Source organism: Drosophila grimshawi, unplaced genomic scaffold, assembly GCF_018153295.1.
Source record: "Drosophila grimshawi isolate 15287-2541.00 unplaced genomic scaffold, ASM1815329v1 contig_1377, whole genome shotgun sequence".
Taxonomy (NCBI): domain Eukaryota; kingdom Metazoa; phylum Arthropoda; class Insecta; order Diptera; family Drosophilidae; genus Drosophila; species Drosophila grimshawi.
This window is the reverse complement of record NW_025062900.1, coordinates 4317470-4344135: the sequence shown is the minus strand read 5'-3', so window position 1 is coordinate 4344135 and position 26666 is coordinate 4317470. Positions and strand designations below refer to the sequence as shown.

The 26666-nt window shown below is 38.9% G+C and overlaps 3 protein-coding genes and 1 long non-coding RNA gene across 6 annotated transcripts in view; 1 reads left to right on the top strand and 3 right to left on the bottom strand.

Annotated features, from left to right (window-relative positions):
* Positions 1–603: 603 nt before the first annotated feature.
* LOC6561437 (zinc finger protein 91) lies at positions 604–1875 on the bottom strand. 2 transcript variants are annotated; one of them, XM_001989075.3, is made up of 4 exons: positions 1799–1875; positions 1267–1588; positions 1020–1193; positions 604–961 (listed from the first exon to the last, which is right to left on the bottom strand). In XM_001989075.3, exons 2-4 carry the CDS (start codon positions 1467–1469, stop codon positions 904–906), a joined length of 435 nt encoding a protein of 144 aa, XP_001989111.2. In that variant the 5' UTR covers positions 1470–1588; positions 1799–1875; the 3' UTR covers positions 604–903. The 2 variants fall into 2 exon arrangements, with proteins under 2 accessions (XP_001989111.2, XP_032592623.1); XM_032736732.2 differs by having other exon boundaries at positions 1267–1856.
* Positions 1876–1918: 43 nt separating this feature from the next.
* The window catches only part of LOC6561438 (tRNA-dihydrouridine(16/17) synthase [NAD(P)(+)]-like), a 28204-nt gene continuing 3456 nt past the window's right edge, over positions 1919–26666 (bottom strand). The window contains exons 1-4 of one of the 2 annotated variants that reach the window (XM_043214674.1): positions 4262–4281; positions 3612–4044; positions 3111–3555; positions 1919–2712 (exon numbers count right to left, since the gene is read on the bottom strand). In XM_043214674.1, coding sequence (XP_043070609.1) covers positions 2064–2712; positions 3111–3555; positions 3612–4029 — 1512 coding nt within the window. In that variant the 5' untranslated portion in view covers positions 4030–4044; positions 4262–4281 and the 3' untranslated portion in view covers positions 1919–2063. Of the gene's footprint in view, positions 2713–3110; positions 3556–3611; positions 4045–4261; positions 4282–26666 lie in introns of those variants that run through there. The other variant, XM_001989076.3, reaches the window with a different exon arrangement.
* Positions 2706–3157, top strand: LOC116805353. Its single transcript, XR_004365141.2, has 3 exons — positions 2706–2808; positions 2867–3035; positions 3090–3157. It is a non-coding gene; the product is annotated as an uncharacterized LOC116805353 (long non-coding RNA).
* LOC6561439 lies at positions 20976–25951 on the bottom strand. Its single transcript, XM_001989077.3, has 2 exons — positions 25948–25951; positions 20976–24336 (listed from the first exon to the last, which is right to left on the bottom strand). Exons 1-2 carry the CDS (start codon positions 25949–25951, stop codon positions 21410–21412), a joined length of 2931 nt encoding a protein of 976 aa, XP_001989113.2. The 3' UTR covers positions 20976–21409.

The window sequence follows — 26666 nt, the reverse complement described above, 5'->3', positions numbered from 1 at the left end:
TAAAGCTTACAAAATATTTATGATTTTTCTTTTCTTTTTTTATTTGGCTTCAAAAGTGCGCATCACTGAGTGACAAAATGAGCATCACTATTGCATTGGTTATGGCCGATTAGCTGTCTTTGGCTCACTCAGCCGCAGTTAGGCGGGAACAAACACTGATATAATCCAAGGCGTCTCAGAGTCTTCGGGTTTCGACTTCCTGGTTCCTGAGTCCAGTTGTCCCTGGCGATTTTTTCCTTGATGGCGGCGATGGATAGCTCCGCCTGTTGCTGTCGCCGGTTCGTATGTTTTTATTTTATTTATTACTTTTACTTTTGTTTCATATTTATTTATTTTATATTATCTTTTTTTATTATATATAATTACTTCATAATTTATTCATAATTAATTTATTTGAATTTCTTTTTAAATAAAGCTTTTTGCAGCTCATGCGCATGCGGTCACCTCTTTTTTTTCTCTTCTCTATTTTACTCAAGATGGTCCCCCATCGATATCCCTCGCCTATCGATCTATCTGCCGACCATTACAATTTCATTGGCGTTATATATCTTCAGCGATTTTTTATTTCAACCCATTTTTTTTTATACACATCTGTGAGCACAAGTTTTTATTACAGTTTATTTTATATAATCCCATATTTATAGCTAGTTTTTTTTACAGTTTCTTTTATATAATCCCATATAAATAGCTAGTAATTGTTAATATCTTTCATTAAATATTTTGTCTTTCATATGCTTATACATGTACTCTTGCTTATAATGCAGCTAAATCCACACAAACTTGGAACGCTGTTTTCTAACTTTTAGTAACTGACCTAGAATTGAGGGGGCACATTAAACCCAAGTCAGAATTGAGTGCCACTATCTTCGATGGATTTGCAGAGTGGCTGGACTCGAACTTGTTTCATTCAGCAGAAACGCATTCGAGTCCAGCCGATATTTGATTTTGTCTCGTGTGAATGCTGTAATAAATATATTATATAAAAAAATCCTGAAAGAATATGTTTATAAGTTATTCACGTTTTGTGCCTGGTCAATGCGTCCTTTCTGGCAAAGGATTTGCCACAGGTTTCGCAGCTATGTTTATTATCGCCGTGCGAGGCGGCATGTCGCGTCAAATTATCCTTGCGCTGAAACATTTGATTGCAGTCCGGGACTTCGCAGGTATATATTTGAACCGAGCCATGACTCGTTCTGGCAAAAACAGATTTATCAAAATATAAGCGATTAGTAAAAGCAATTGTTGACAACAACATTTGTAAATTACTTGTAGTGACGACGCAGCGTTTCCACTTTAGCAAACACTTTACAGCATTCGCTGCAGCCCCAGGAGATTGTCGGCTCATCCGGATCGACCTCCTTGTGGGTGTTCATGTGTCGCTTCAGTGCTGCCTTAAACCAGAACGCCTTGCCGCAACCATCTTCGCTACAGCGAAAACTCTTATTTTCATCCATTTTTATTTTATACATTTGATATATATCGATAGTTCAGTTCAGATGACGCCACGTTATACGGAGTGCTTTCTTGATTAAAAATAGCAACGCGTGACTCATTTAGCAGCTGGCATAGTTATATTCCATTGCTGTACCTATAAATAGTGTAATATTTTTTTTATTTATTTATATTTAATTGAAATATTTCAACATCCCAAATCCTGTCGCTTGCTATGCTTGCACCATACTAAACCATCTGCTTATTATTCTTGCTGCAGAAATTATTTCACATTAGATTAAAATTATTATAAAAGACAAAGCACAATATTTGTTTACTGTTATATAACAGTTTTATTTTTTTATACAATTTATTTGTTGACAAACGCTGGATTCACAATAAGTTCGGAGCTCGACCTCGCGAACACTGTCAGTCACCAGAAACAAACTGAACAAAAAAACCATGAAACCATCGAAAGGCCTTTCGCTTTTCGCAGAGGTCTATCGATACTAAAAATGAATCGAAAGGACTTTATTTGATTTGATGTTTTTTTTTTTTTGTATTTGCACAGAAACGCATAGGAACAACAATACAATTAATTTCCTACATGCACAAATTCGCTAGATTTAGTATTAGGAGAGATGATCGATTGTTGGCGAATTGTTATCGACCGGACGCGAAGCTGTTAAACGGGCATCGTTGTTATTCTCTTGCCGGAAATGCTGCTCAAATTGCTTGGCCTTGGCGCGGCGCGACTTGATCAGGATGCCATGTCCAGGACAATCGGAGTTCTCCGCATAACACTTGTCCCGACAGCAGATACGACACAGCCGAAACTCACACTTCGAGCCCAAAGGATTGGCACATTGTTCGCAATATTCCAAGTGTCTTTCACGTCGCAGCTGCAATTGTGCATCGGTTTTGATTGGGCGCCGCTGGCGACGACGCAGTTTCTTCATACGTTTGCGGGATATTTCATTGCCGGCATTGTCAAAGTATTGTCGCTTGGTGCGATTCGGATCGATGGCTTCCAGTTGCTTCTCGGCGATCTTCTGGCGATGCGATTCGGGCGAGGCGCGTATATAGGGCTGGCACAGCCAGGGCTGCAGCATTGGCAATTCACACACATTTAGCTCCATCTCCTCGGGCTCGTAGTCAAGTTCACCCTGTTGATACGGCTCGTATTTGGCCTGCACTCGGCGGACAACGCTATGGAACTGCTGCAATTGATTCGCCGTCGCCAGCTGTTCCCGCATCTCGGAATTCTCTCGTATGTTCATGCTGCAAGATGCCAGTACATATGTCAACAATTAATTCAAATCCAACGCTTTCTGATTACGAGGAAACCTGAACCTTGTGGAGGATAATAAATTGAAGGTTGGCACTTGACGGCTACCAGTAATAAACAAACTACAAACTATTTACAATTTTCAAGGACTGGGCGTGGCGGAAGTGGGCGGAGCATATGCCTTTGAAGGACATCGCCAAGAACCGACCAACCAAATTTTGTGGTTGTAGCCTTAGAATTGTGGCAGATATTTGGTCTTACCGATTTGCGATTTTATCGATTTCCTAGCATCCTAGTGGATGTAGCACTCCAATTTGTATATATTATACGGCAATCGGACAACATATATAACATATATATTTACTTATAGGTACAATCGGCTACTACTCACATGTGATGGAAGAGCTTGAAGAGATGGCCGCGTATATAGGAAGTGGGACACGGATACAGATCAACAAATTCCAAATATTCATTGGCCATTTGCCACACTGGAGGCGAGATGCCTTCAAATAGAGCAGGATTATGTAGATTACCCTCGGCAGTCATGACACCATCGACCCCCGTCTCCGTCAGACAACGATGCACATCCTCCACGCCCAATATATTGCCATTGGCAAGCATGGGTATCTTAATGTGCTCGCGCACATCTTTAATATAACTCCAATCGGCTATGCCGGTAAGTGGACCCTTCTGCTCACGTGTCCGGCCGTGAACGGTGAGCAGTTGACAGCCAGCGGCTTCCAGCATTTTGGCATACTCAATTGTCTTGGCCCGATCCTCGAAACGACGTATCTTACACGTAACCGGTATGGAGAGCTTCTCATGCAGCGTTCTCACTAAAAAACAGCAACGTTATTTATCATATATGTTTCATTGATTTTTGGGAACACACCAATTTGAGTTAGGAGTTCCCACTCGTCCTGCAGGAAGGCGCCATAATGTCCACGCTTTGCTATTGCCTGCGGACAGCCAAGATTTATGTCCACAGCATCGCAGTAATTCTGTGCCGCCAGCGCCGCTTCCAATATTTGTTGCGGATCATTGCCGCAGAACTGTATGATCAATGGTCGATCCTCGGGACACGTTTGCAACGCATCCTTGCGATACTTCGGATCGGTGGCAAACAGATTCGCATGATACATGGGCGAATAGCAGAGCTGGGCGCCATAGCGACGACACAGCATTCGCCAGGCCAACTCACTTTGATCCACCATTGGAGCAACCACATAACGCGGTGATCCCAAAACACGCTCGTAGAATTCATAGCCACACAGCTTTTTGCTGTTGGCTTCAACACTTTCGTTCACCATTGCCACCCGTTGCAGCTGCAATTTAAAAAGGAATTCAAATTAGAAATACGAATTATTAAATCAAAAATAGAAAATTGTAATCCTTATTTAAGGACAGCGTTTGTACAAGAATTTCGAGCGAAAATTGTGTTTACTATTAAAGCCATTATTTAAGCTGCATTGTTTAGATTATTATAGCAGGACTACAATTACCATTCTTATAAAACCTTTGATTAGAAAGTGCAATTCAAACCTATTTCGTAGTTGCCTATTAATAAAATTTGTATAATAATGAAACAGGCACCGATATTAAAAATCTTTTGACATTTGTCAAAAGTGGCAAATTATAAAAATTATTTAGGAGTTGAATATTAGCAAAAAGTTTTAATTGAAGTGTAGTGCTAATCCAGCCATGATTTAAACTACCGTTATGATTCGCATCGACCTTTGAAACGTTGTCAAGCATCGATAATTAATATCGATCGCATGAGTAATTAGCCCAAAACATACTCAAACTCAAACGCAGAGTTCAGAATTCTGTGTGACCGTTTGACATTTGACAAACTTGCGTAATGCTATTTGAAACTGTGAACCCAGTTCGTCAACCGCTAGGGAATACTTTCAGTCAAAGCACACCTGCTGAACTAGCTAATTAGCGACACATTAGCAAACAAAAGATAGAAAAAAAAAATAGGAAAAATAAAAAACAAAGCTGGGTGCGGCAGCTGAACGAATTTTTCATTAACTCAGAGCTGTGGGTGGGTGTTTTTTTCCACGAATTAGAGGATTTACTTTCAGCTTGCTACAATTACAAAATGTATGTTTCTGTGTTATGTATATATATAGATATATTATAGGCAGCCATTTCACTTTCCAAACACGCTGATTTCGCTTTCAAGCTGGGCGTAGAAAAGGCGCTTAAAGTCATTTGCCAACTAGCAGCCGCTGCTTGCAACAATGAAGCGCTAATTGAGTTACTCAAGTCGAGTTGCATGCGATTGCAACAAGCTACGCAGCTTAACGGATGTTTTTCTTCATTTCTTTTCAATTTGTGTTGGTTTTTCTCTTTTTTTTTTCTATTTTTTTTGATACCCATCACTAGGCATGACGTTAAAGTTAAGTATCTTAAACGGTTTAAAACTACTTATAAAGTGCGCTGGCGGAATGTGTGTGTTTTATTGCCCCACCCTTGATTTAGAGTACATCACACAGACAAACGTACAATAAAAGTTTTTTGCATTGAAAGTTTACTGACCGGAAATGGCATGCAATTTTATCAATGGCAAAGCTCGCAACGCCATTTGCAATTTATAGTAACGGTACTGCATGCCGTGCTGCTGTTGCTGCCGCTGCTTCTTCTTCTTCACTTGGCGCTTGTTAAAAAGTTGCTATTTTTACATTTCTGCTGACAATGCAAGGGATTTATTTAGCGCGTAATTAAAGTTGTAAATGTAGTGAAAAGTTTCTTGGGCAAAACTGTAAATTGCATAAGAAATAACTTTTCTTCTTTTTTTTTTGGTGTGCTGGGGTTGGGCGCTGTGGTGGGCGTGACACTGTGTTGCAAAGCCAGATGACAGATGTTGTGTCTGTGTCATAATTACAAGCAACTTTTGAGGCAAGGCAACTAGGGTGGCGGCAAGGCAAGCCGGCATTTTCTCTGCTGCACAAAAATGGGCATTTTGCAATTAAAAACTTTTACCAAAATGGCAGACATTGCCGGAAAGACAGCGAGAGAGAGAGAGAGAGAGAGAGAGAGAGAGAGAGAGAGAGAGAGAGAGAGAGGAAAGAATGCAATTGGAACAAGTCGAAACTTTTGAAAACAATGTTTGAAAAGGAACAGTCGAAGGAATAAGTTTTCGCGCTGTTTCCTTCCAACTTCAATGCTCTTTTGCTGCCAGCGAGATTTAGCTATCTTTAATTGCGTATCTCTTATTATTATTGAAATTGTTATTATTTTCTTTTTTTGTATATTCATTAGTTGTGAATGTGCTTATTAATATATTTGTGACTATGGTCAATATAAATACTTGTTGGGCTTTTTTAAGACAATCAACTAGCTGACTAACTTTTCTGTAGAGTAACAAAAGCATTGTAATTGTGCTGCAGCAACAAAGTGACAAAAAAGAACAAAAAAAAACAATGCTGTGAAATGCATTTTAGCTGTTAAGTAATTAGAAGACCGCAGATAAAGTCACCACAGCAAACTGTACTCGTAATAAAGCACAAGTTTTTCAGTGATGCCTTTCGATTTTAGATCCACTCAAAGTCTGTACACAAACAAACATGCTGTGCGGGCAGACAACCTAAAGATAATTAATAATTTCTGCACTAATTAAGATGAATCAGTATTAAATAGCGAGGAGCGTGCCAAGCTTTGCCAATCTGGCTTTCACTGCTAAAACACTACAAAAGATAACAAATAAACTATGCAGCCAACCAGACAACCCAGCCAATCCAGTCAACCATGGATCAACTAATGCTGTCCCTCTCTCTCCTCTCTGTCCCTCTCTCTCTCTCTCTCTCTCGTCCCTCTCTATCTCTCTCTCTTTCTCTCTCCCTCTCTTTCTCTCCAATGCTTTTAATGTTCTTCTTTTTTTATTGGGAACACTCAGAAAAATTATGCACGAGCATATTTTCATTCTATTATTTTTCATCTTACTATCTACTTTTAATTCATATTTTTAAATAATTTTATTATTATTATCTTATTTTTTAAATGACTGTATTACAATGAAATAATATAAAAAGAAATGTTGAGCAATTTGAAATTTTAAGTCGTTTTTCCATTCTAAGAAATTAAATTTATGGGTAATTTAATTTGAGAGAGAAAGTTTCCAATAATAGTTTGCGTTTCTAAGATTTAATTTCATGTTTCAAATTTTAAAACAAGAAGTGATTAATGATTTATTTATACAAAGGTACTTATTTTTTCTGAGTGTAGATATCAGCACGCACTTAACACATCAAATAATTTATTGTTGAGCATGGCACGTGTCCATTTGCCAATTTTAAAAATGATTTCACTGGCTAATCGTGGCGAGCCAATGCTGTTTACTTAATGCTCACTTCAGCCAGCACTTGTTAGTCTCATAAAAAGTACAAAAGGAAAACAGCGTAGAAAGATTGCTGAGTCATTTTTTCAATCACCATAAAAAACAGAAAAAAAGAAATGAGGAGAAATTATTGTGTCGGGAGCTGTAAAAAAGCGTGTTTTTTTTACAGCACAAAACGGTCAGAACCAACAAAATATATATATCGCTTTTGATTTACAACTGACTGACTGGAAACGTATAAAACAAATAATCGGATAATATACAAATTTTCCAAAATGAGCAAAGAAATTACTTGAAATTAGTTTGCTCGACTATTGTTGATCCTGTAACTAAGAAAATAACGTTTTTCTTTTATTAAATATCGAATTTATATTATAAAGTTGCATGGTTAATTTGATATATTTTTATATTTTTCAATTGAATGAAAAATACATTGAACAAAATAGAAGAAAAAACTGTTAAGCTAGTATCCTCTACAGTTGGTTACCCTGTAACAAATGAATAAGGTATTCAAAAATAAAACTAAATAATAACATAATCAATTTTATATGTTTAAACTGAAAATGTCTAATAAATTTGGTAGAATAATATAGAAGAGTAGTAGTAAAAATACACGGCAAAGTACACGGGAAATCGCTAATATCACTTTAAAAAACATTCTTTCAAAATACACAAACACTTTAATTGAATATGTTGGCTAGATAGAAGATACCCTGTAAATTATTGACTTTATGGGTGAAAGAAAAAAAGGGGTAAGTAGAACTTTCGATTTACGGATTAGTACATTATTTGATATAAAGTCAAATCGCAATTGCAGTTCTTTTAGCCAGTCAGCCAATTCTTTTAGCTGCTGTTTGCTTTTTCTCGTAGCCAACCACGCCCCAAATATTAAGGGCACTCCGAGCAGCGGAAGAGACTCAATAAAAAAAGTGCTCAGAAAAATGTGAATTAACTCGATTGCATTCAACGAAGCGACAAATCCCTTTTCAAGGCAAATGAATTATAAGCGACCAACTGCCGTTTCAACTCTGTGTGGGCGAGACTAAGATATATATATATATATATATATATGTATAGAAAGTTAGGCATCCTTTCTTACGACTCGGAGCCAAGTGCTGCCCACAATTGCCCGCAATTTGTAAATCGCAGCTGGTTTTTCTACTGCTGCTGCTGCGGCTGCTGCTGCTGTTTTTATTGTCCAAACTGTGTGTGTGTTTTTGCTCTCTGTATTTGAGTCGACCCCAAAAAGATGACGATGCCGGCGCCAAAATGTGACCTCATTTTGTGCCGCCACTGAATGAAAGCACTTACAAAACAGATGTATATATATATATATGTATATATGTGGTTTGCGTATTACGCATACGCCATGTGGCCAGGAACAGTGGAAAATTTGTACAGCCCCAGAGCAATGAAAGGCAATAACAAAGTGCAGCGAGCGCATATAAAGAGAAAACAACCAGCAAACAATTTTTGTTTTTGTTTTTGTTTTTTTTTCATTTTCATTTTACAATGCCTGCAAAACGCAATGACATTTCAAGTGCATCTGGCAGGGTGTTTTAGCCGGAAGGGTTGTGTGTGTGTTTGTGTGTGTGTGCTGGCCATTAAATGTAGGGAGCGGATAAGAAGGAAGGCCAACCTGCTTGCGTGCTACCACAAAAAAAAAAAAAAAAGAAAGAAGAAAAACATCAGCAAAAACAACAAGCGAAAACATTTCCATTATTTCATTTGTATTGCATTTACTTGCACGCAACTGGAAATTGCGTTTAACCTATTAAAGTGCGCGCACCCAAAGTGGATTAAGCTGCTCCGCTCCCCATATCGATATCAATGGAATTTCCATTTAATTCTTTTGAGTTTGTCCTCCTTTCTGTCAATTAATAGCCCATATAAATTACTTAGCAGCAAACTTGCTTTTGAGCAAGTAATTGAAAAGGGCCTTTGATTTTGCTAAGTTACTTTTGCATTGCATTACAATTGCATTGTTTGATAGTTGTAACTTAATTGTTATTAAATACATTCTGTAACTTTGTTAACTATAACTTGTTTAACTATACGTACAATTATACAAAGCATTTATTTTATTTTGTTTATATTTGTAAAGGAAGCTTGAGCTGTTCCACTAATAGTGAACCCATTTAAAGGCTTAATTAGTTGATGGTGTAGGAAATCATTGATCTCAGAACTAAGATTAATGATTTGTATTTATATTGAGATGTTCGTCTCAAGCAGACATTAAACCCATATCCTTCTATCTCAGATTTCTATCAAGACAGCTGTCTTAAATTTCAAGCTCAAACTCCCCTTCAGTTTGCAGAATTTCAAGAATTTTAATAAAGCTGTAATGAAATTTTCTGCTTATATAGTATATTAATGATGTGAATTTAAATTTTCAAGCTGATTACCAAATCAACTTCAAATCCAAAATAGGCAAAAGTGTTTAATATTTCCACTCCTTCTTCCTGCTTCCTTCATGCGTAAGGCGCATTTATCTTAAGAATTTGAATACAAAAAGTCTCAAGTTTATCTGACAAGTGTTGGTTAATGAAGTGAAATTGAGTTTTGTGCGAGGTGCAGGACAACAGGACAACAGAACAGCAGTACATGGACTGTGGAGCGTGGAGCATGGTGCATGGAGCATCTGTCGAATGCAGCTGTCAGTTGCGCAGCTTTCGATGTGTTGTCGTCTCTTGTTATGCAACGAGGTCAGAGTCAGGGCGCACTGCCAGCTGGCAAAAGACTTGACACACACACACACACATACAATTCTTGCAGGCGCCTGCTGACGCAATAAGGCACATAATAATAATAAAAGACCGCATTGTGCTCCAAGGCTCAAGGACAATGGCAGCTGACGTCGAAAAGACAACAACAACAACAGCAACAGCAACGCAAAACAACACAATGTTGTTGTTGCAACACAATTTGGCGCAGCTTCCAAAGCAGCCTACGGGGGCCAGCTCATCCCGAGTTGAGTCACGTTGCAGGTTGCACGTTGCACGTTGCTGTGCCTTCGGCCTGGTCTTTTGATCTTTGCTACATGTAATCAACGTTTATTGATTGGCCATTAAGTAATCATAGCTGCAGTTTAGAGGTGCATGCTTCACTCTCCAATTTCCGACCAATTATAATTGGTTTATTAATTATTTTCATGGTCGGGGGGTGGCAAGGGGTGGCAAGGGGTGGCGATGGGGTCGCGTTTTGAGTGCTGGGCGCCAAATTTGTTTGCGCACACTTTTGATGGAATTTTATTACACAGCTCATTAGGACTAATGATGCTTGTTGGCCTGTCAGCTCAGCTCAGCCAACAGCCACAGAATCCCCACAATCCTCATCCCTATACCCCGTCCCCAACAACAACAAACCAGCAGGCAACAAAAATTACACGGAAAAAAGGAGACGAAAGTTACAAGGGAGCGAATTTTTATATTTTCAACAAAGTCGACGAGTTGATACCCTTTCAAAGTTTAGAGTTTAGCTGCTTATATTGATTGTGCCGTTGGCAGTTTTATAAAACAGGTTGATTAAGTTGAGTAAATATTTATATTCGTTTAGTTAGAACAATTTATGTTTTCAGACTACTGATGAAAGTTGTACGAATTTTAAGTAAAAATATACTTAATAATTCATTTTAGTTAAGCTTTGTATCATTAAATAACTGCTCTTTAGAGCAGTGATTGCTATGACAACTATATGAAATAAGCATTCGACTTTGACATATTTGTGCAATGTTGATATTTGGATTAAGAGTATCTATTTACATTTTGTTTCTTCTTTGTATTAAAGATGCCTTAGCATTACACTTTGCCTGGCAAAATGATAATACCCGTCGCTAGGATATATAAAAAAGTCAAAGCCCTACGCAAACTTGAGACTTGCATGGATAAGCAGGAGAGAGCTCATCATGGGAGGAGGCGTTAATGAAGCAACTGCCAGGAACAGCATCAAATCGACATATACAAACAGACACATATGTATAAGTGTGTGTGTGTGTGTGTGTGCGTGTGTGTGTGCTTATGTCTATGTGTGTCTGAATGCCGTGTTATCCTGCCACTTAATTATATTTGCACTTGCATGGCCATCGCCAGACAACTGTGTCAGATGAGACCAACAAGCAAATTGAACGTGAAATCCACTGATTGACTCAAAGCCATAAAGCGGAACAGACAGACAGACCAAAACACAGATACAAACAGAGAAAGCTACCTCAACAGAGAGATAGAGAGAGAGAGAGAGAGAGAGAGAGAGAGAGAGAGAGAGAGAAGGTGTGTATGTGTTTGAGAGAAAATCTTGTGTGAAGTGCGAGCTAAGTGCTCTGAGATGTTGGATGTCCTCGGTGCAGAGCTCAATGCGCATTTTGTTTACTGCATTTCTTGAGTTGATTGCATGGAGAAAAACTACGAGAACCAATTCTAAATTTATGACTAATCGAATAAAAAATACACTGCAGTGTTAATGTGGAAAAATTGGCAGCAATTATGTCATGGAAAATGTAGTAATTTTTCATAACTTTCGCTAAACTGAACCAAACTATGAGAATAAATGGATGTGTGGCTAACCGACTAAAATAAAATATTCATCCACAACTTGAAGCTTTTATAACTTTTTCACAACTCTCTAGAAACTGCCCAAATAAATTCTGTATACAATATTAATACACTTCAACTCTTAGTCAACTTTTAATGTGCACTATTTCTACACGTCGACAATTTCCTATCAGAATTGTAAGTCTTAAGAACTCTGTCAAAACTAAAGCAATTGTTAAATGAACTCGGTTTGGACTATAAATTAAACTTATATTTGAAATTCGAAATCATTTAAAAGTTATTGTTAACTTTGGAAATCCTTTGTTGGCTCACATCGGAATTCTCTGTAAAAATTCCAAATGAATTTTGTATTCATCTAATAAGTTATTCTCTGCTGTTTGAGTCTCTTAGTTATTAGTCTATATTTGGTGCACAAATTACACAGCTCATCTACAAAATTAGACACATTTGCTTTAGTCTTTTGGTTAATCTATACCTGTTCAACAAACTAGCTAATGTGCTTAACTTACAACTACTCTTTAGTGAGTGGAAATTGTTGCGTACACAAAAAGGCGTTTCTCACTTGGTGTTTAGCCTGTTGAAGTGAACGTTGAATGAATGCGAGAACTTTAGCTGTTTTATTTGTTTATTTGTTATTTCGAATTATGTGTGTGTGTGTGTGTAGGTGTGTGTACAGGTTGTATAGAATGGTGGAATACTTATGTGTGTTCATGCGTCGCTCGAGGGACAAACGAGCCAAATGACACGTACCCATAAATCCTCGACATTTTATTGCCGAGTGCGGGGCTTAAGGTACCAAATGTTAAAGTGTGCGTGTGTATCTGTGTGCGGATGTGTGTGTGTGCGTGCGTCATTTAATGTGGGTATGTGCGCTGTCACATTTGTGTGATTTGTTTTGCCAGGACAAACACAAGATGTCGCGGCAAACAGCAACAGTCCCAAAAAAAAATATATATATATAATAAAAAAAACAACAACTCGCAAACAGGAAATATAAAATGCCAACAACAATTTACTTTGTTAATTTACGCGCATATTTGCATAAATAATACATAAGTATAAAGTTAAAGGCAGCCCACGCTGGCGACTGCAATAATCAATCCACAAAAAAGTATCGATACTTACGCACAGGCGAACAGATGTGAACACGTTGCGTATGCACAATATTTGCATTAATATTTCATGTGAAATTACCCGACATAAATGTGGCGTCAACAATCCATGCCGAAGCGATTTGTTTGCTTGCAACACGCTCACAATTATTAATATTATTATTATTGATTATCTAATTATTATACACTTAGCAGATAAAGTAGTAGCAATGCTCCAACTCTTTTTTTTTATCTACTATTCAAAATAAGGTTATTTATCCACTGAATTTCGTTAAGTGTTCGTCAGTTCCTCTACAGCCAATAATCACTCAATTACATATTCATTAGCACAAGCAATAAGTACATTTACTCCGACAAAAATCGCCCAAAAATGGTATATATTTTTTCTGTTTTTTAGAAATAGTTTCAAAATACAAGAAAATAGTCTTTTAGCCTGGTTTTAGAAATATTTTCTATTATTAAGAAATGAATATCTGAAAAGTAGAAATGCAAACTCTCATTTTTAGAAATAAATTCCTTGAGTTCAGCAGCAAGTAATAAAAAAAACAACCTGAAAATTTGTCATATTTTTATGAAAAGAATAATCCTGGTTTTTTGAAATATATTTTCTGCATAATAAAGTGGATTAGCCTTGCCACAAAAAGTAGTGTGAACTGCTAAAATTAAGCACAATTTTTCTACGAGTGTAGTTCTATTAACCCATACAAAAAATCGGATAAAGAGTAAAAAAATATAGATGACACACTTAATGTGATATAGATTTGCATATGTGAGTAAGCCGCTCCCTTGAAAGCAAAGTTGTTACAGCTAATTTAAAGACCATAAAGGGTATGATGCATGTGTGTGGCACATAAAAAAGTAAACACTATTGTCGTACAACAACAACAACTATTGCCACATCAACAGTTCTGTTGAAATGTTTGAGTTTGAGTCGGTAATCGAGGCCATAATCCTTTGGCAAACACACTGAAAATCCCTTGTGACCAGAGGACCGCCTGGTGGGCATTCCCTTTTATACTGATGCCATGATGACAGCCACAAACTGTTCGTGGAACTCCCTGCTGGGCCTCATCCATAGAGCTGATGTCAAAACATTTGTGTAGAGAGAGCCAGAGCCAGAGCCAGTAGCTGAACTATTCTGATAAATATTTAAATTGCCACAGAAATCGGCACACAAGAGAGCTTTGTTGCTATTCGATATTTTGTAGCTTATGTGCACTGCACAAAGACACCATCTGGCGGCCAATGATAGCGTTTTCGTTCAATTGTTTTTATTTTATTGTTTTTCATTTATTTGCCTCTCTTCTTTTGGACATTTGACACTTAATATGCATAAAATATCAGACAAAAAAACAAATAAAAATCAAACTAGCACTAAGAATGAATACATTAATTATATAAATTGTTAATATAAAGCTTTACAATTAATACTCTTATGCTAGAGCTCTAATTAGCCTCAGTTTAAATTGTATTTATTAGATTTTCGTTATTTTGCACAGCTTTTGGACTGAAATTGTTGCCTTTATTTTAATTGTCATTTATTTTAAATGTAAGTATTTTAGTTTAGTTTGTTAACTTTGCTGCACATTTTATCAAAATATATGTTATTATATTTTTGGTTTGTTGGTTTTCCCCCAATTTTACTGTGTGCATTCATAATAAACATTAAATTAAATTATGCAGCAATTTTTAATTAATATAAATACATCTTTTATTTTTCGCTTTTCCGCAATTTTCTTCACTCTCTGCAATTTTCCAGTCTCATACACTTGGTGTTTTTTTTTGTTTGTTTGTTCATTTTTTCCCTATACTTTATTAGCAAAAACTGCCCCAAAAAAAGCTGAATTCCAAACACGAAATACTCCTTCCCCATTGCCCAGTTCCAGTTTCAGTTTCAGTTTTGAATGCGCTGCCTATCTGAAAAGTCATTAACTAAATTGAAAACCATATTAAATGTTGAAAGGGGCAGCCTGGTTAAAAAAAAAAAAACAGCAGCAAGTAAATGTGCGGATGTGTGTTCCAACTGGCTGCGCTCCACAGTGGAGCAGAGGAACAAAGGCGGCAGGTTCGTTGAACCAACGAAAAAAAGTAAAAAAATAAAAAAAAGAAGAGAGGAAGCAAAAGAAGCAATGCCAGGTAGAAATGTCGTGGCACGCTTCCTGCCAGGCAGCTCCACGTGGCAACCTCCCACCAGGTGACTGCCACAAAAAACAAAACGAGCCGCAAACAATATCAAAACGACAATGACAAACTAACTTGAAAGAATTATTAAAAACTTTTAATCACAGACAAATGTTCAGCTGCCTATAAATTGTTAAATTTTTGAATGTAGTAGCTAGAAAAAAATCGGCATTTTAATATAGAAAATAAGCAAATAAATATTTATGAATATTATGAATGACGTTTGATAAAATCTCACAAATATTTTTTTTTTTTAATTTTAATTTTAAAAATTAAAAAAAAATGAATACATAAAAAAATTAATTGAAATTTGATTGCAACTATTTTTCTTAGTGTAGCAGGGGCAGGAGCAGGGCAGATGCAGCGGCAACAGATTCAACAGTTTGGGGCACACAGGCCAGGATACACGTATCCCGTTACCGTTAGAAACGGCCGAAGAAACGGCTATTGCTAATGACAACCAGTTATTGAAGGAGGCGTAGGCACTGTGCGCGTGGGCATGGTCGAGGGCGTCGGCCAGTCAATGAGGTCCTCTGTCTGCCTGTCTGGCGGCGACTGCTGAAAGCGGCACCCATTTCCACAGATATCAATCATTATTCAAGCACTATAAGCAACCCACTATCTCTCTCTCCCTCCCCCCTCTCCCACTCGTTCCCACTCTCTTTCTCGCTTTAGTTAATGGAAATTTTGGTTGGTGGCGCACCTCCGAAAAAGTGACAGGCAGACAGACGGGAAGATAGATAGACTGCCAGCCAAGCTGTTCATCTTTTTTGCCCAAACTGCCAAAATGAACTTTTAATCAATTGTGTATTTAGTTTGGCCAGAGTTGGGCACGTGTTGCAATATGAAAAAGCACGACTCAACACCTGGCTGGCAAATCGAAACAGGATTTGGAATGCAGACGGTAAGCGATTGAAATTCAGAAGCGGAATCAGAACACAAATTCCATCTTTTGACATTTGTTGTGGGACGAAAACAGGTGTTTAATTGTGTGTATGTGTCTCTGTTCAAACTGGCATAGGAGCACCTGTATATTCCCAATTTAAAGTCTCTAGCTCTTATAGTCTCCGAGATCCATTTGTTCATAAGGACGGAGAGACTGATCGATGCAACTGTTGAATATGTTGAAGAATATATATACCTTTTGCCGTGCGAAGAGTCAGTTACACAATTTAAATATGTACTGGTTATAAAACTAGTATTTTCTGATATAACTAAAAATTCAGCTTGGTTTACTAGTAATTTTCCAAAGAAGAATTTTGAATTTAGAAAAGGGTAATCAATTTTTTTGTAGCTATTGGTAATACACAATTTGAACGGGCCTCGTTGAAAAATAAGTTCTGATTCGTGTTCTCAATCTTCAACTAAATCTGTCACGTTCCCAACTCTAATAGTCATAGCTCCACTTCCACCCTTCACCTGCCCAGTCGCCCCAACCAAACCGAAACGATTTATGCAAATTTGTTGTCTGTGCGCTTGTTGCGTGTCCGAGTCGAATGAAGGCGCATTCTTGAATTTATAATTGATGCGGCTGCATGAACAACAGCAACAGCAACAACAACAAGTGGTCATGACAACAACAACAGGAACTACAAGTTGCTATGGGGGCGGAGGAGGTGGGGGGTGGCAGCTTGGCGCTGATAAACAAACTTTAACGAGAGGACATCGAATCGAATTCCAGTCGAAATTGAGGGCGTTGCTAGGCATTGGGGCGTAACCAAAGTTCTTCCTAAATGGGGACGCCTCCAGGTTTAATGCCCGTGCACGTGACATGGACATGCAATTAAAGTCAAACATTACAAAAAAAAAAAAAAAAAACCAAAAATAATATTAAAAACAACAATTGTATTTACCAGCCACAATTCACAGAATACGACGAACAGAAAAAGAAAAACATGTTGGCTGTCAACTGCTGCCGCCAACTGAACAAAAACAATCAACAAAAATAGCAGGAAAAACCTTGGCATTTTCCATGGTTTTTAACGAGCTGCACACTCGCCTGGAGACTGCCCAGTGCAATTTTCACACATGCGTCCAGCGAAAGCAAAGCGGAAAGGGAAAGATTGTTTTTAAGCACAGGAAAAGTTGAAAAGTTGAATATTTACAACGTGAAAAGATTAAGTGGTGGGAATGTATCTTGCTGGCCATTGGCAAACTTCTTTTCAATTAATATTTAACTTATTGAAAAAGTTGGAAAGCTTGCAACACTAACTGGAAACAAGTCATGACTTTTTCTGTTACCTAAACAAGTTTATTCAATTTCTTATCAATTAAAATTGATAACGTTAACCGATGAAATGTTGGAAATGTCACTTAGCATTGGCAAACTAATTTAGAAATAAGACCAGACGCAGAATTGTTAACAAGGAAAGGCTTTTTCTGAAATCTAAACAGTTTTAATCATTCTCTCATCAATTTAAAAATGTTTAACAGTTGTTTTTTTTTGTAAAAGATATAATGTTTGGGATGGTACTTAGTGGCTATTGGTGGCTATTCTTTTTAATTAATTTATTATCTTATTGAAAAGTCAGATAGCTTGAAATAATATTGAAATAAGACCAAAAGCAGAGCTGTAAAATTCTTTTTCACATATCTAAACAAGTTTAATCATTTTCTTATCGACTCCAACTTTTTGTAAAGTTTTTATCTGATGAGATAGTTCGAAGATAAAAATACATTGCAAAGGTTTTTATTTTTGGTACTCTATTGATTTTTTTCGTGTTTATCAATGTTGTTTACTATCGTTATTTCATCGCCCAGGCGACAACTCTTTCCATTGTTGGTTGTTTTACATTCAATCTGTCAAACTAAAAGCCGAAAAGTAGTAAAAAGAGGGACAACGTTGGCTAAAAATAAATAAGAAGGAAACTAGTAAAACAAAACTGGTAACGAAAGTAAACAAAGTAAAAGAAATTCTCTGCAAACACTACACACATAAATATAAATGTCTAAGAACCTTACACCTCTTGACAGCAATTAAAATTTAATGAAGCCAGGGAATGTGTGTGCAAGTGTGTGAAAATGGCAGCAGGTGTAGCTATAAATTGTTAATGCCAGAAGCCATCAAATTAAACATACACACACACACACACACGCACACATGCTGCACATCCAAGTCAGCTTGCTGCAAAAAGTATGCAACACTTTTTGTACATTTCTTGATCGAGCGGAAATGAGCAGCTAGCTTGCTGCACGGGGAAACATGTGCTCGACATTTGACACCATAGACAACACTTACAGGATAACCAGGACATTGAGAACATACACAGCCAAAGAACTCAGTTAGTATTTTTGTTATTTAAGTCGACGATGAAATTAAATGAAATGCATGTCAGTCAGTTTGGCAGACAGAATTAGAGTGAGCTGGGCTGGGCTGGGCTGGGCTGTGCAAAAGTGGGCAAGTGGACGGGGAATAGGAGCAGCAGGAGATGGAGCAGGTCACAAATAACATTGTGTGGCAAGCACAACAGCAATGCAACTATATATAGCAACCATATAGTCATGTGTGTGTGCGTTTGTGTGTTTACATTTTTTGGGTATAAGAATGTTTATGTGACCTGATACGTAGCCCAGCTTGAGACTTTAATTAACTTGTCATTGATGATACAATTGTCCAATCAGTTCAAGTGTTGCCCGGATGATCAAAATATGATAAAACAAAGACAAGTGTTAAGTGATGCCAGGCAGAATGGACTCAGTTCTATGTCTGATTTACAAAGCATAAATTGAATGCGTTCAATTTTTATTAAACATAATTCTACAAATGCCTATATATAGAAACGATGTCAGCTTGACGTGCTGATTAAATATATATCTATATATATGTAAAATATATTGTTTTTGGAAATTTCATCAATTTTAGCACGCATTCAAGCGTTCCGTGACTAAGGCTTATAAAAATATATAAATAAATATGTGTTTATGGAAATCATTTATCGCAAATATAAATAAAAGAAGAAAACTCCCGGCTATAAATATAATAAAAAGAAGCTTACAAATTAAAATAACTATGCCAACTAATCTGGTATCGAATTTGACGCAAACACCTCAACTGATTAAACCTGCCAGACTCAAATAACACGAAATGTCGACTTTTACTGCAGTTTTCAAGTGTTTTCTCCCCGCTGCTGATTGCTAAATGTTAGTGTCAGCGAGTGTGTATGTGTGTGTGTGTGTTTTGTTGGGTATATGTTTATGTGTGTGTATGTGTGTGTGTACATGTGACTAAGTCATTCATGGCAGCTTGCTTGTCTCTCTGTCAGTCCCAACTCAATCACAATTTTTGACGCATTTCCATTTGCAGCTGTCGCATTAGTGCTACAGTTACAAAAAAATCCCCTTCAAAACTAGAAATGTTTTCTATGTTGTTACAAATAATTTTCAAAGTTTTTTTCTAAAATTGAAGGGTTTGCTAAGTCGACAATCCCAAAAAGATGATAAGTTATTTCTGTTTTTTAGAATCACTAAGTAAGTTTTCGCAAATTTATAATGAATCTGAATAATAAGCTGAGTTATCCCTGGCTAATTTGTAGAATTCAATCCGATTTGGTTTTTCTGAGTGTAAGCAACTTTACCAACATTAATTATTCAGTTAAAGCATTCTCCATTCCCCTTGCCAACTAGTCGAGCTTTAAACTTTTTCCATTACGTTTGTCAAGTGTGTCTATTAAGGGGCGTTTCTCTCTCTCTCTCTCTATCTCTCTCTCTCTTTCTCTTGCCCCACACACACTCAGACACGCACACATACAGAATTTCGCATATTACGCAATCCACTCAGTCGCAACATCATTTTTCTCCTATGCCACACAATTTGACTATTGTTGCCAAGTTTGTTGCTTTGCATTTTCAATTGAAGCCGAATGTGAAACATTTGTATAACAATTTGACAAATGCAGCAAGCCCCCTGCTCTCTCCCAACATGTGTAGTTTGTGTTTGTTGCAAAGTCAGTGGGAGACACAGATACAGATACATTTACAATACGCAATCTGCTAACGACGCCCACGCTTAAAAGTTTTTTGGGAACATGAAAATCAATATGAGGTCTATAGAGAATGGAAGCGTGTAGAAGATGGGACAGCTCTCCAAAGTGCAACTGCATTGACACGCCCCCTCCACTTGCCCCCTCCAAACTCACCCCTCAATAGTACATGTCATGCTGTTGCATATTTAACGCGAATGAACGAAGCCATCCAACAGATACGACTACAACAGCAACAACAAATATATCTCTAGTTGGGGTTACGGCTTGGATGTGTTTTGGGGGCAGCCAGCAACTGTGACGAAGATTGTGCTTCCTTTTGATGGGGGGCACAAAATCACGAAAATGTATGTGCATTGAATAGCAAGCAAACATTTAAGTGTGTGCGCAAAAACAAATTGGAGAAGTGGAGAACACATTCGCAATTTCTATAAACACCTCTTTCGATAAACACTTACTTTGAATTTGCAGACCCAAAAGAAAAAAAATATCTTAAAGTGATTTTAGATACTCAAAGTTACTAATGCTTCTACTCGGCTTGGCTACAAATTGAATGCAAATAATAAATAAATGTTGTTAATCAAACAATTCAGAAGAATAAATAACAATAAATAAGAACAATTCGAAATTTCCAATTGAATACTTTGCTACTAAATAAAAGACTTAACAAAAGATACAAATATTTATAGAGTAAATATGTATTTCAAAAGTAAATTAATTAACTTAAAAGAATTAGTTTCAGCTTTTTTTTTTGGCATATTTACAAAGTATAAATATAAACCCTGAATTCTAACTCAATCTGGAATATATTGCAAATTAAATGGAACTAAAGTGGACTTAATTTTCTTTTTTTGGCAGCATATTTAATGAAAGCTTCAGTTGGGAAACAAGCTGAAACTTAAATGAAAAATAATGCCCGAATCCTAACTCTGTAATAGTATTTATCTCGAGCATATCTGGTAAATATATATCAAATCAAATGTAACAAAATCGATTTCACCTTTGATTTGTTTTCGCATATTTAATAAAGAACTAAATTTTTATGAATATAATTCTCAATAAAGGAATTTAATACAAAAATTGTTTAAAGTCTTTTTTGGGCATATTTACAAAGTAGATTAATAAATCCTCAATCCTAACTCTGTAACAGTATTCATCTCGAGTATATCTGCTAAATCATATTTAATAAAGAACTAAGTGTTTAAGGATATAGTTTTCAATAGAGTTTAATACAAAAATTAGTTTCAATTAAGTCTTTGGACATATTTACAAAGTATAATAATAATTATGACTCAAGTAAGTCTGCTAAATATATAGAAAATCAAATGGACCAAAAGTGGATTTCATTTGGAAAATAATTACAAATTCTCCGATAACTGAAACTGGAATGTAGACTTTGGATTGGGTGGGTTAAACGGCCACACTATGACTAACTAACCTATGGACTAAGCAGAAACCAATTCAAGGAACTGTCCACAATCCGCTCTCTTGCTACCCCTCTCGTCCCATCTCTAATTCTATCTGTTATCTTAGGTGCTGCTCGAATTGGAGCTGATGCTCTGCAGGGAACTATTCGAGGCAGTTTTGCGCAGTGCATCGCCCGCAATGCCACATAGATTCTGTACCAGCGACGCTGAGGAGGATCGTGCCACATCCGGTGAGCACTTGGCATTGTTGGAATTGCTGCTGCTGGCCACCGAACTCGTACTGACCGCCAGCCCATGTCGCAGCGGCTGAGGCGATGTCGGATTCGACAGGCCGGATTCGTGGATGGGCGACAAGGTGGGCGAACGTGTGCGCAGGAAATGCTTCCGCCGCTGGCGTCTATAGACATTGCCCAGTCCGGGCAAATGGCGACTGCCGGCTGACGTTGTTGACGTTTGCGTTTGGCTGGAGATGAAGCCCAAGGTTTCGGCCAGCTCGGCCAGTTCGCTGGCATTCGGCATTTTGCGGCGTGTTGGCGGCGGCAAGGCCGGTGGCAGTGTCAACGAGTAACTGGTGGTGACACTATCATCCCGGATGACGCTGGTTGGCAGCAGCATTACCTCCTTGCCGAGATGTTCGTTGCTCAGATCGCTGCTGCCGCTGCTCGGTGAACTGCAGCTCGCTGGCAATGGTGGAGTGGGAGTTGTACCAGTTGAACTTGTTCCTGCTGGATTATCGTAGCCGCGACCCGGTTGCAGTTGCAGCGGCCGTATTTGATTCTGTTTGATGATCATCTGCGGCTCCGGCAGATGGCCGCGTTGACAGCGCGGTCGACGATAGCGTCCGAGCAGGCGCAACATATGGCGGAGTCGCGAGCTGCGCGGCGTCTTCAGCGGCAGCTCAGCGCCTGCCACATGTGGCAGCTCCAAGCCACCGTTCAGACTACGTATAAATTGCACAGGCAACTCGTTGGCATTCAGCTTGCCCTGCTCACGATAGGCGAGCGCCGCCAACAGATCCTGTGGCACATCCGGACTGTCCGGAACGCTGGCGCAACAATTCCACTTGCGACGCCAACGTTGCTTCGATGCGGAGGCAGAGGAGGAGGAGGAGGCCGGCGTCATCGTCGTTGCCGTTTGACTTGCCAGAGTACGGGTGCTGCTGCTACCCGCAGCACTGCTGCTCCGTAAGGGAGAACGGAGTTGAAAGGTGCACAAGGTGCACTGTTCCGTATACTGGAGATACGCTGATGAGCCGGCAGCAGCAAATCTTCGTTGTCGTGGCTCCAGATTGACCTGAGCACTGGCCGCTGTGCTCGAGCGTCGTTGTACGGAGCTCGCTGCGTAGCTGGAGCAGCAGTGAAAGGAACGCATTGCGGCCTCATTTTCACGTTCTCCCGTCTCCAGTTCGAGCTGGAGGCGATCGCTTCTGTTACGCTCCTGGAGCAGGGAGCACATGTAGAGCGCTTGCCGTGACTGATGAAACTCTCGGGAGCTGGCACAGCAATGTAGACGATGGCTACGCCGGGCAGCTGCTGCTGCTGCTAAGCCAGGCGAGGATAATTCCATTCGCTGATTGGGATGAGGCACACTGGAGCAACAATAGAGCTGTGCACCGCCAGCAATTTTGGACGGATGATTTGTGGGCGTGGGCATTTGAGTATTGAAATGAACTCCATTCGTTTTATGGCCCAGTTCCAGCAACTGTTTGGCTTTGGCCTCCTGCGCCTGCCGATGATTCCGTATATACTCGTAGGTGGTCAGGCCCAAAAACGAGATATAAATGTGGAAGAAGCACAAATGTAACAACAGACCTGCACTTATGGCAGCAAGTAATCCCAGCACACCCAGCAGCAGCAAATAGATGGTCTCGTGGAGTCCAATGCCGGCAACTAAAGGTGTTAAAGTGTGATTTGTTAGAGGCACAGTTGTTGTTGTGGTTGTTGATGATGTCGTAGTGTTTGCCTCATTTGTGCTGCTCTCCACGAGCAAAGCCGTAAAGTTATCCAGCAGCGTGGGCAACGTTGTCAAATTGAGCTGCAAATTCCGCTGATCCTGCTCCAGCTGACCAGCCAGCTCCGACTCCTCCTCCAAGAGCAACATGCTGCCATTGCTCAGACTCAAGGTTAGATTGATATAATCCGTTGAGCCAAATGCGCCATCCAATTCACTCGAACCGTGCTGACACCAATAGAAACTCAACCAGTCCGGTTGCACGTAGTACAGCACAATTTGGCCAATTACAGCGGCCACAATGACCAGAGTGGCCACAACGGCACTGACGACACACATCAGGAATGCGACATAGTTGCGGGAGCCGATGCAATGATTCAGCCACTTACAATGATGATCAAATTTACCCACACACTTGTTGCACACCGAACAGTGTTTCGTTCGAGGAGTTGTTGTCCTTATATTACATAGATGACACCTTCCGTTCTCGATGACGTGTCCGTGTTTGCTGCGATCGAATTCGGGCACGATGCGATCGTTGCGATGCACACGCCTCAATTCCTTATCTGCCGGATCTGTGAGCAGCGCCGTCAAATGGGCAACAATATGCACCACATACAGGCCAGAGATTAGGCCATACAATGGGCCCTGGATGGGCGCATGAAAGGCGGGTATCAACAGCCAATAGCTGGCAATGCCAAAGAGCACCAGGACCAGCCAACCAAACAGCTGGAGTGGATGCAGTGGTAACTGCAAGCCGTGCAAACGACGACCACGTCGATGTTGCACATCAGCTATATTATTCTGATAGCTAATCAGTTGACTGAACGAGCATTGAAATCGACGTGATTTCTTTGCTGCAACAGGAGTTGTTCCGGGCGAAAGTCCTGCTCCTGTTCCTGTTCCTGCTTCTACTCCCTCTTGAATTGCTGCCTGTGTTGCTGTTGTGGTTGTTTTTGTATAGCACTTGATGGGCTCGTCCTGTGAATTGTCCGTTAGGCTGGCAGTGCTAATTGTTATTATATGATCTGAGGATTGCTGTTGTTGCTGCTGTTGTTGTCTCTGTTGCTGCTGCTGTTCTTGCTGTTGCTGTTGCTGCTCTTTCTGCTGCTGTTGCTTCAGTTGTGCAACTGGCGTCGCTTTGGGCGCGTTGCGCATGTTGTTATTGCTAGTGTTGATAAGCGGTTTAATGTTGATAATGATAATGATGATATTGATGTGTTGCGAAATGTTTGCAATTGCTGGCACATTACAGCTGTTTTTTTTTAAATATTATTTCTATTTAATGTTGCGTTTTATGTAATCCTTTGTCGGTTTTGTATTTATCTTTGTTGTCTGTTGTGGTTTTTTTTTATGTTTTCTCTTTCCGTAGTTAACAATCAGTATAGGTAATATTTTGAAAAATACATGGCTTGGGGGTGGTGCTCTTTATGGGGTCGTTTCAACTGGCGCTGCCACCCCCATTTAAACAAGGACTCTTTGCTCTATGATTTCCCTTTTGCTGCTGCTTCTATGTTGTTTTTTTACGTATTTGTTTGGTTCCCACACACAAACACTCACACACAGACACACACGCACGCACAAAGAGAGCAGCAGTAATTGTATTTGTAGAGAGGCAAATGGAACGGAAAACCACGCAATGACGACGCAAATGGAAAGTCTTAGCGAACCAACTCGCCGGACGAACGCGAAGCAACTGAGCAAATGAGCTGCTGCTGCTTATGAAAGCTCTCTGGCTGACAAAATGTCTGCACAATTGAAAGCACACACACAACGGCAACTACGAAGTTGAAAGCGAAAAGCTTTCGCGCAATTGAATGCCAAGCCAAATGTAGCGGAGTTTGAGAGAGTGTATAAAGAGTGGGTGGCGAGAGAGAGAGAGAGAGAGACAGTGTGTGGAGTGAGTTGGAGAGAGCCCCATGTCACAGCTGTCTGGTTTGCCGGTAAAGCGTTTTTTTTGGACTTAAAGACCGGCCTGGGTTGTCAAAGAAAAAAAAACACATAAGGACCAACTATTCAATCTCAATATGTGTGTGTATTGCTTTGGGGGTAGATTTGGGAGTCGCTGCTGGGGCACAGCTGGAGTAAGTGGATAACATTGCTCATAACACATGCAGAGATGAGCATGTTAATATGTGTAAACAATGTGTAAAGTATACAAGCTAATTTAAAGAAAACAAACTTAAAAAGCCGAATAGAAAGGCTTAACAAATTAACAACATCTGGTGACAACTACTATTTTTATGTGCATTTGACAATAAACAGCTGTTGAAAATCATTGCTTGAGTCAGTGTACAAATTCAGCCCAAATCGTATTAAAAAATGCTGAATAAGAAATATACGCGACTAGGAAATACCTTAAAATGGCTATTTACGTGATCCTAATGAGATTTTTAGCATACATTTGAACGGTCTATACGGTCTGGGCAGAATACTAATCATTTTATTCTTATCAATCATTTTCTAATAGTATCCTTAAAAAATATATAAATAAATAAGAATTATATTATTTTTGGTGCATATTAATCATTTTATGCATTTCTCTCGTTTTCAAATAATATACCTATAATAAATTATAATAAACGTAGGCCCACACTTTTGCACATTTTTTAATTACAGGGTATATACAACAAATAAACATTTTTTAATAAAAGTTTTAAGTACCCCCAAGAAGAACACGAATCACGTACGCATCTCTGATTTACCTGGCAAACAGGAAGTAACTATTACATAACGGTAACGGTAAATGGGTCAGGTTAGGGAAGAACTTATCACCACAGATTGGCACGCACCTTTCCCTTTTCTTTTTTTTAATGGATTTTTTTGCGTCTTCTTTTTGTAGGCATCATTTTTTATTTATATCAGGCAATGAGGCGCGGTGTGTGAATAAGCGAGAGAGACAGAGAGAAAGAGAGAGAGAGCGAGAGGGGGAGAGAAAGAGACTATGTTAGCTGAAATGGAAAGCACACTCGAGAGCATATTTGGAGCACGTACAATCGAAACACATAGCAGAGCAAGTACTACTTATTACCTTCAACACTTGATGTGATTTTATTTCCATGGCACCCGTGAGATAAATATGCCCATAGACAAGCCGACGCCAAAACTGAATAATATTTATATGCTACTGTCGATTCTTCTATCTTTGCTAGTCAATGCGGCCGACTTATATAAGAGACCCAGATATATAAATATATTCTGCTACTTAGGCAATCTCAAATCAAGCGCGTCGAATGGCAGCCAGGACTGGCCAGAATGAAATGCCTCTTTGCTGTTAGGTCAAATACGTCGTAAAATTTGGAACGCAAATTACCAAAAAACAGGCACACACACACACACACACAAGTCTCTATCGATAAATTTATATGAAATAGACCTTGTTTATTTGTCATGAGATAAAATGTAAGCG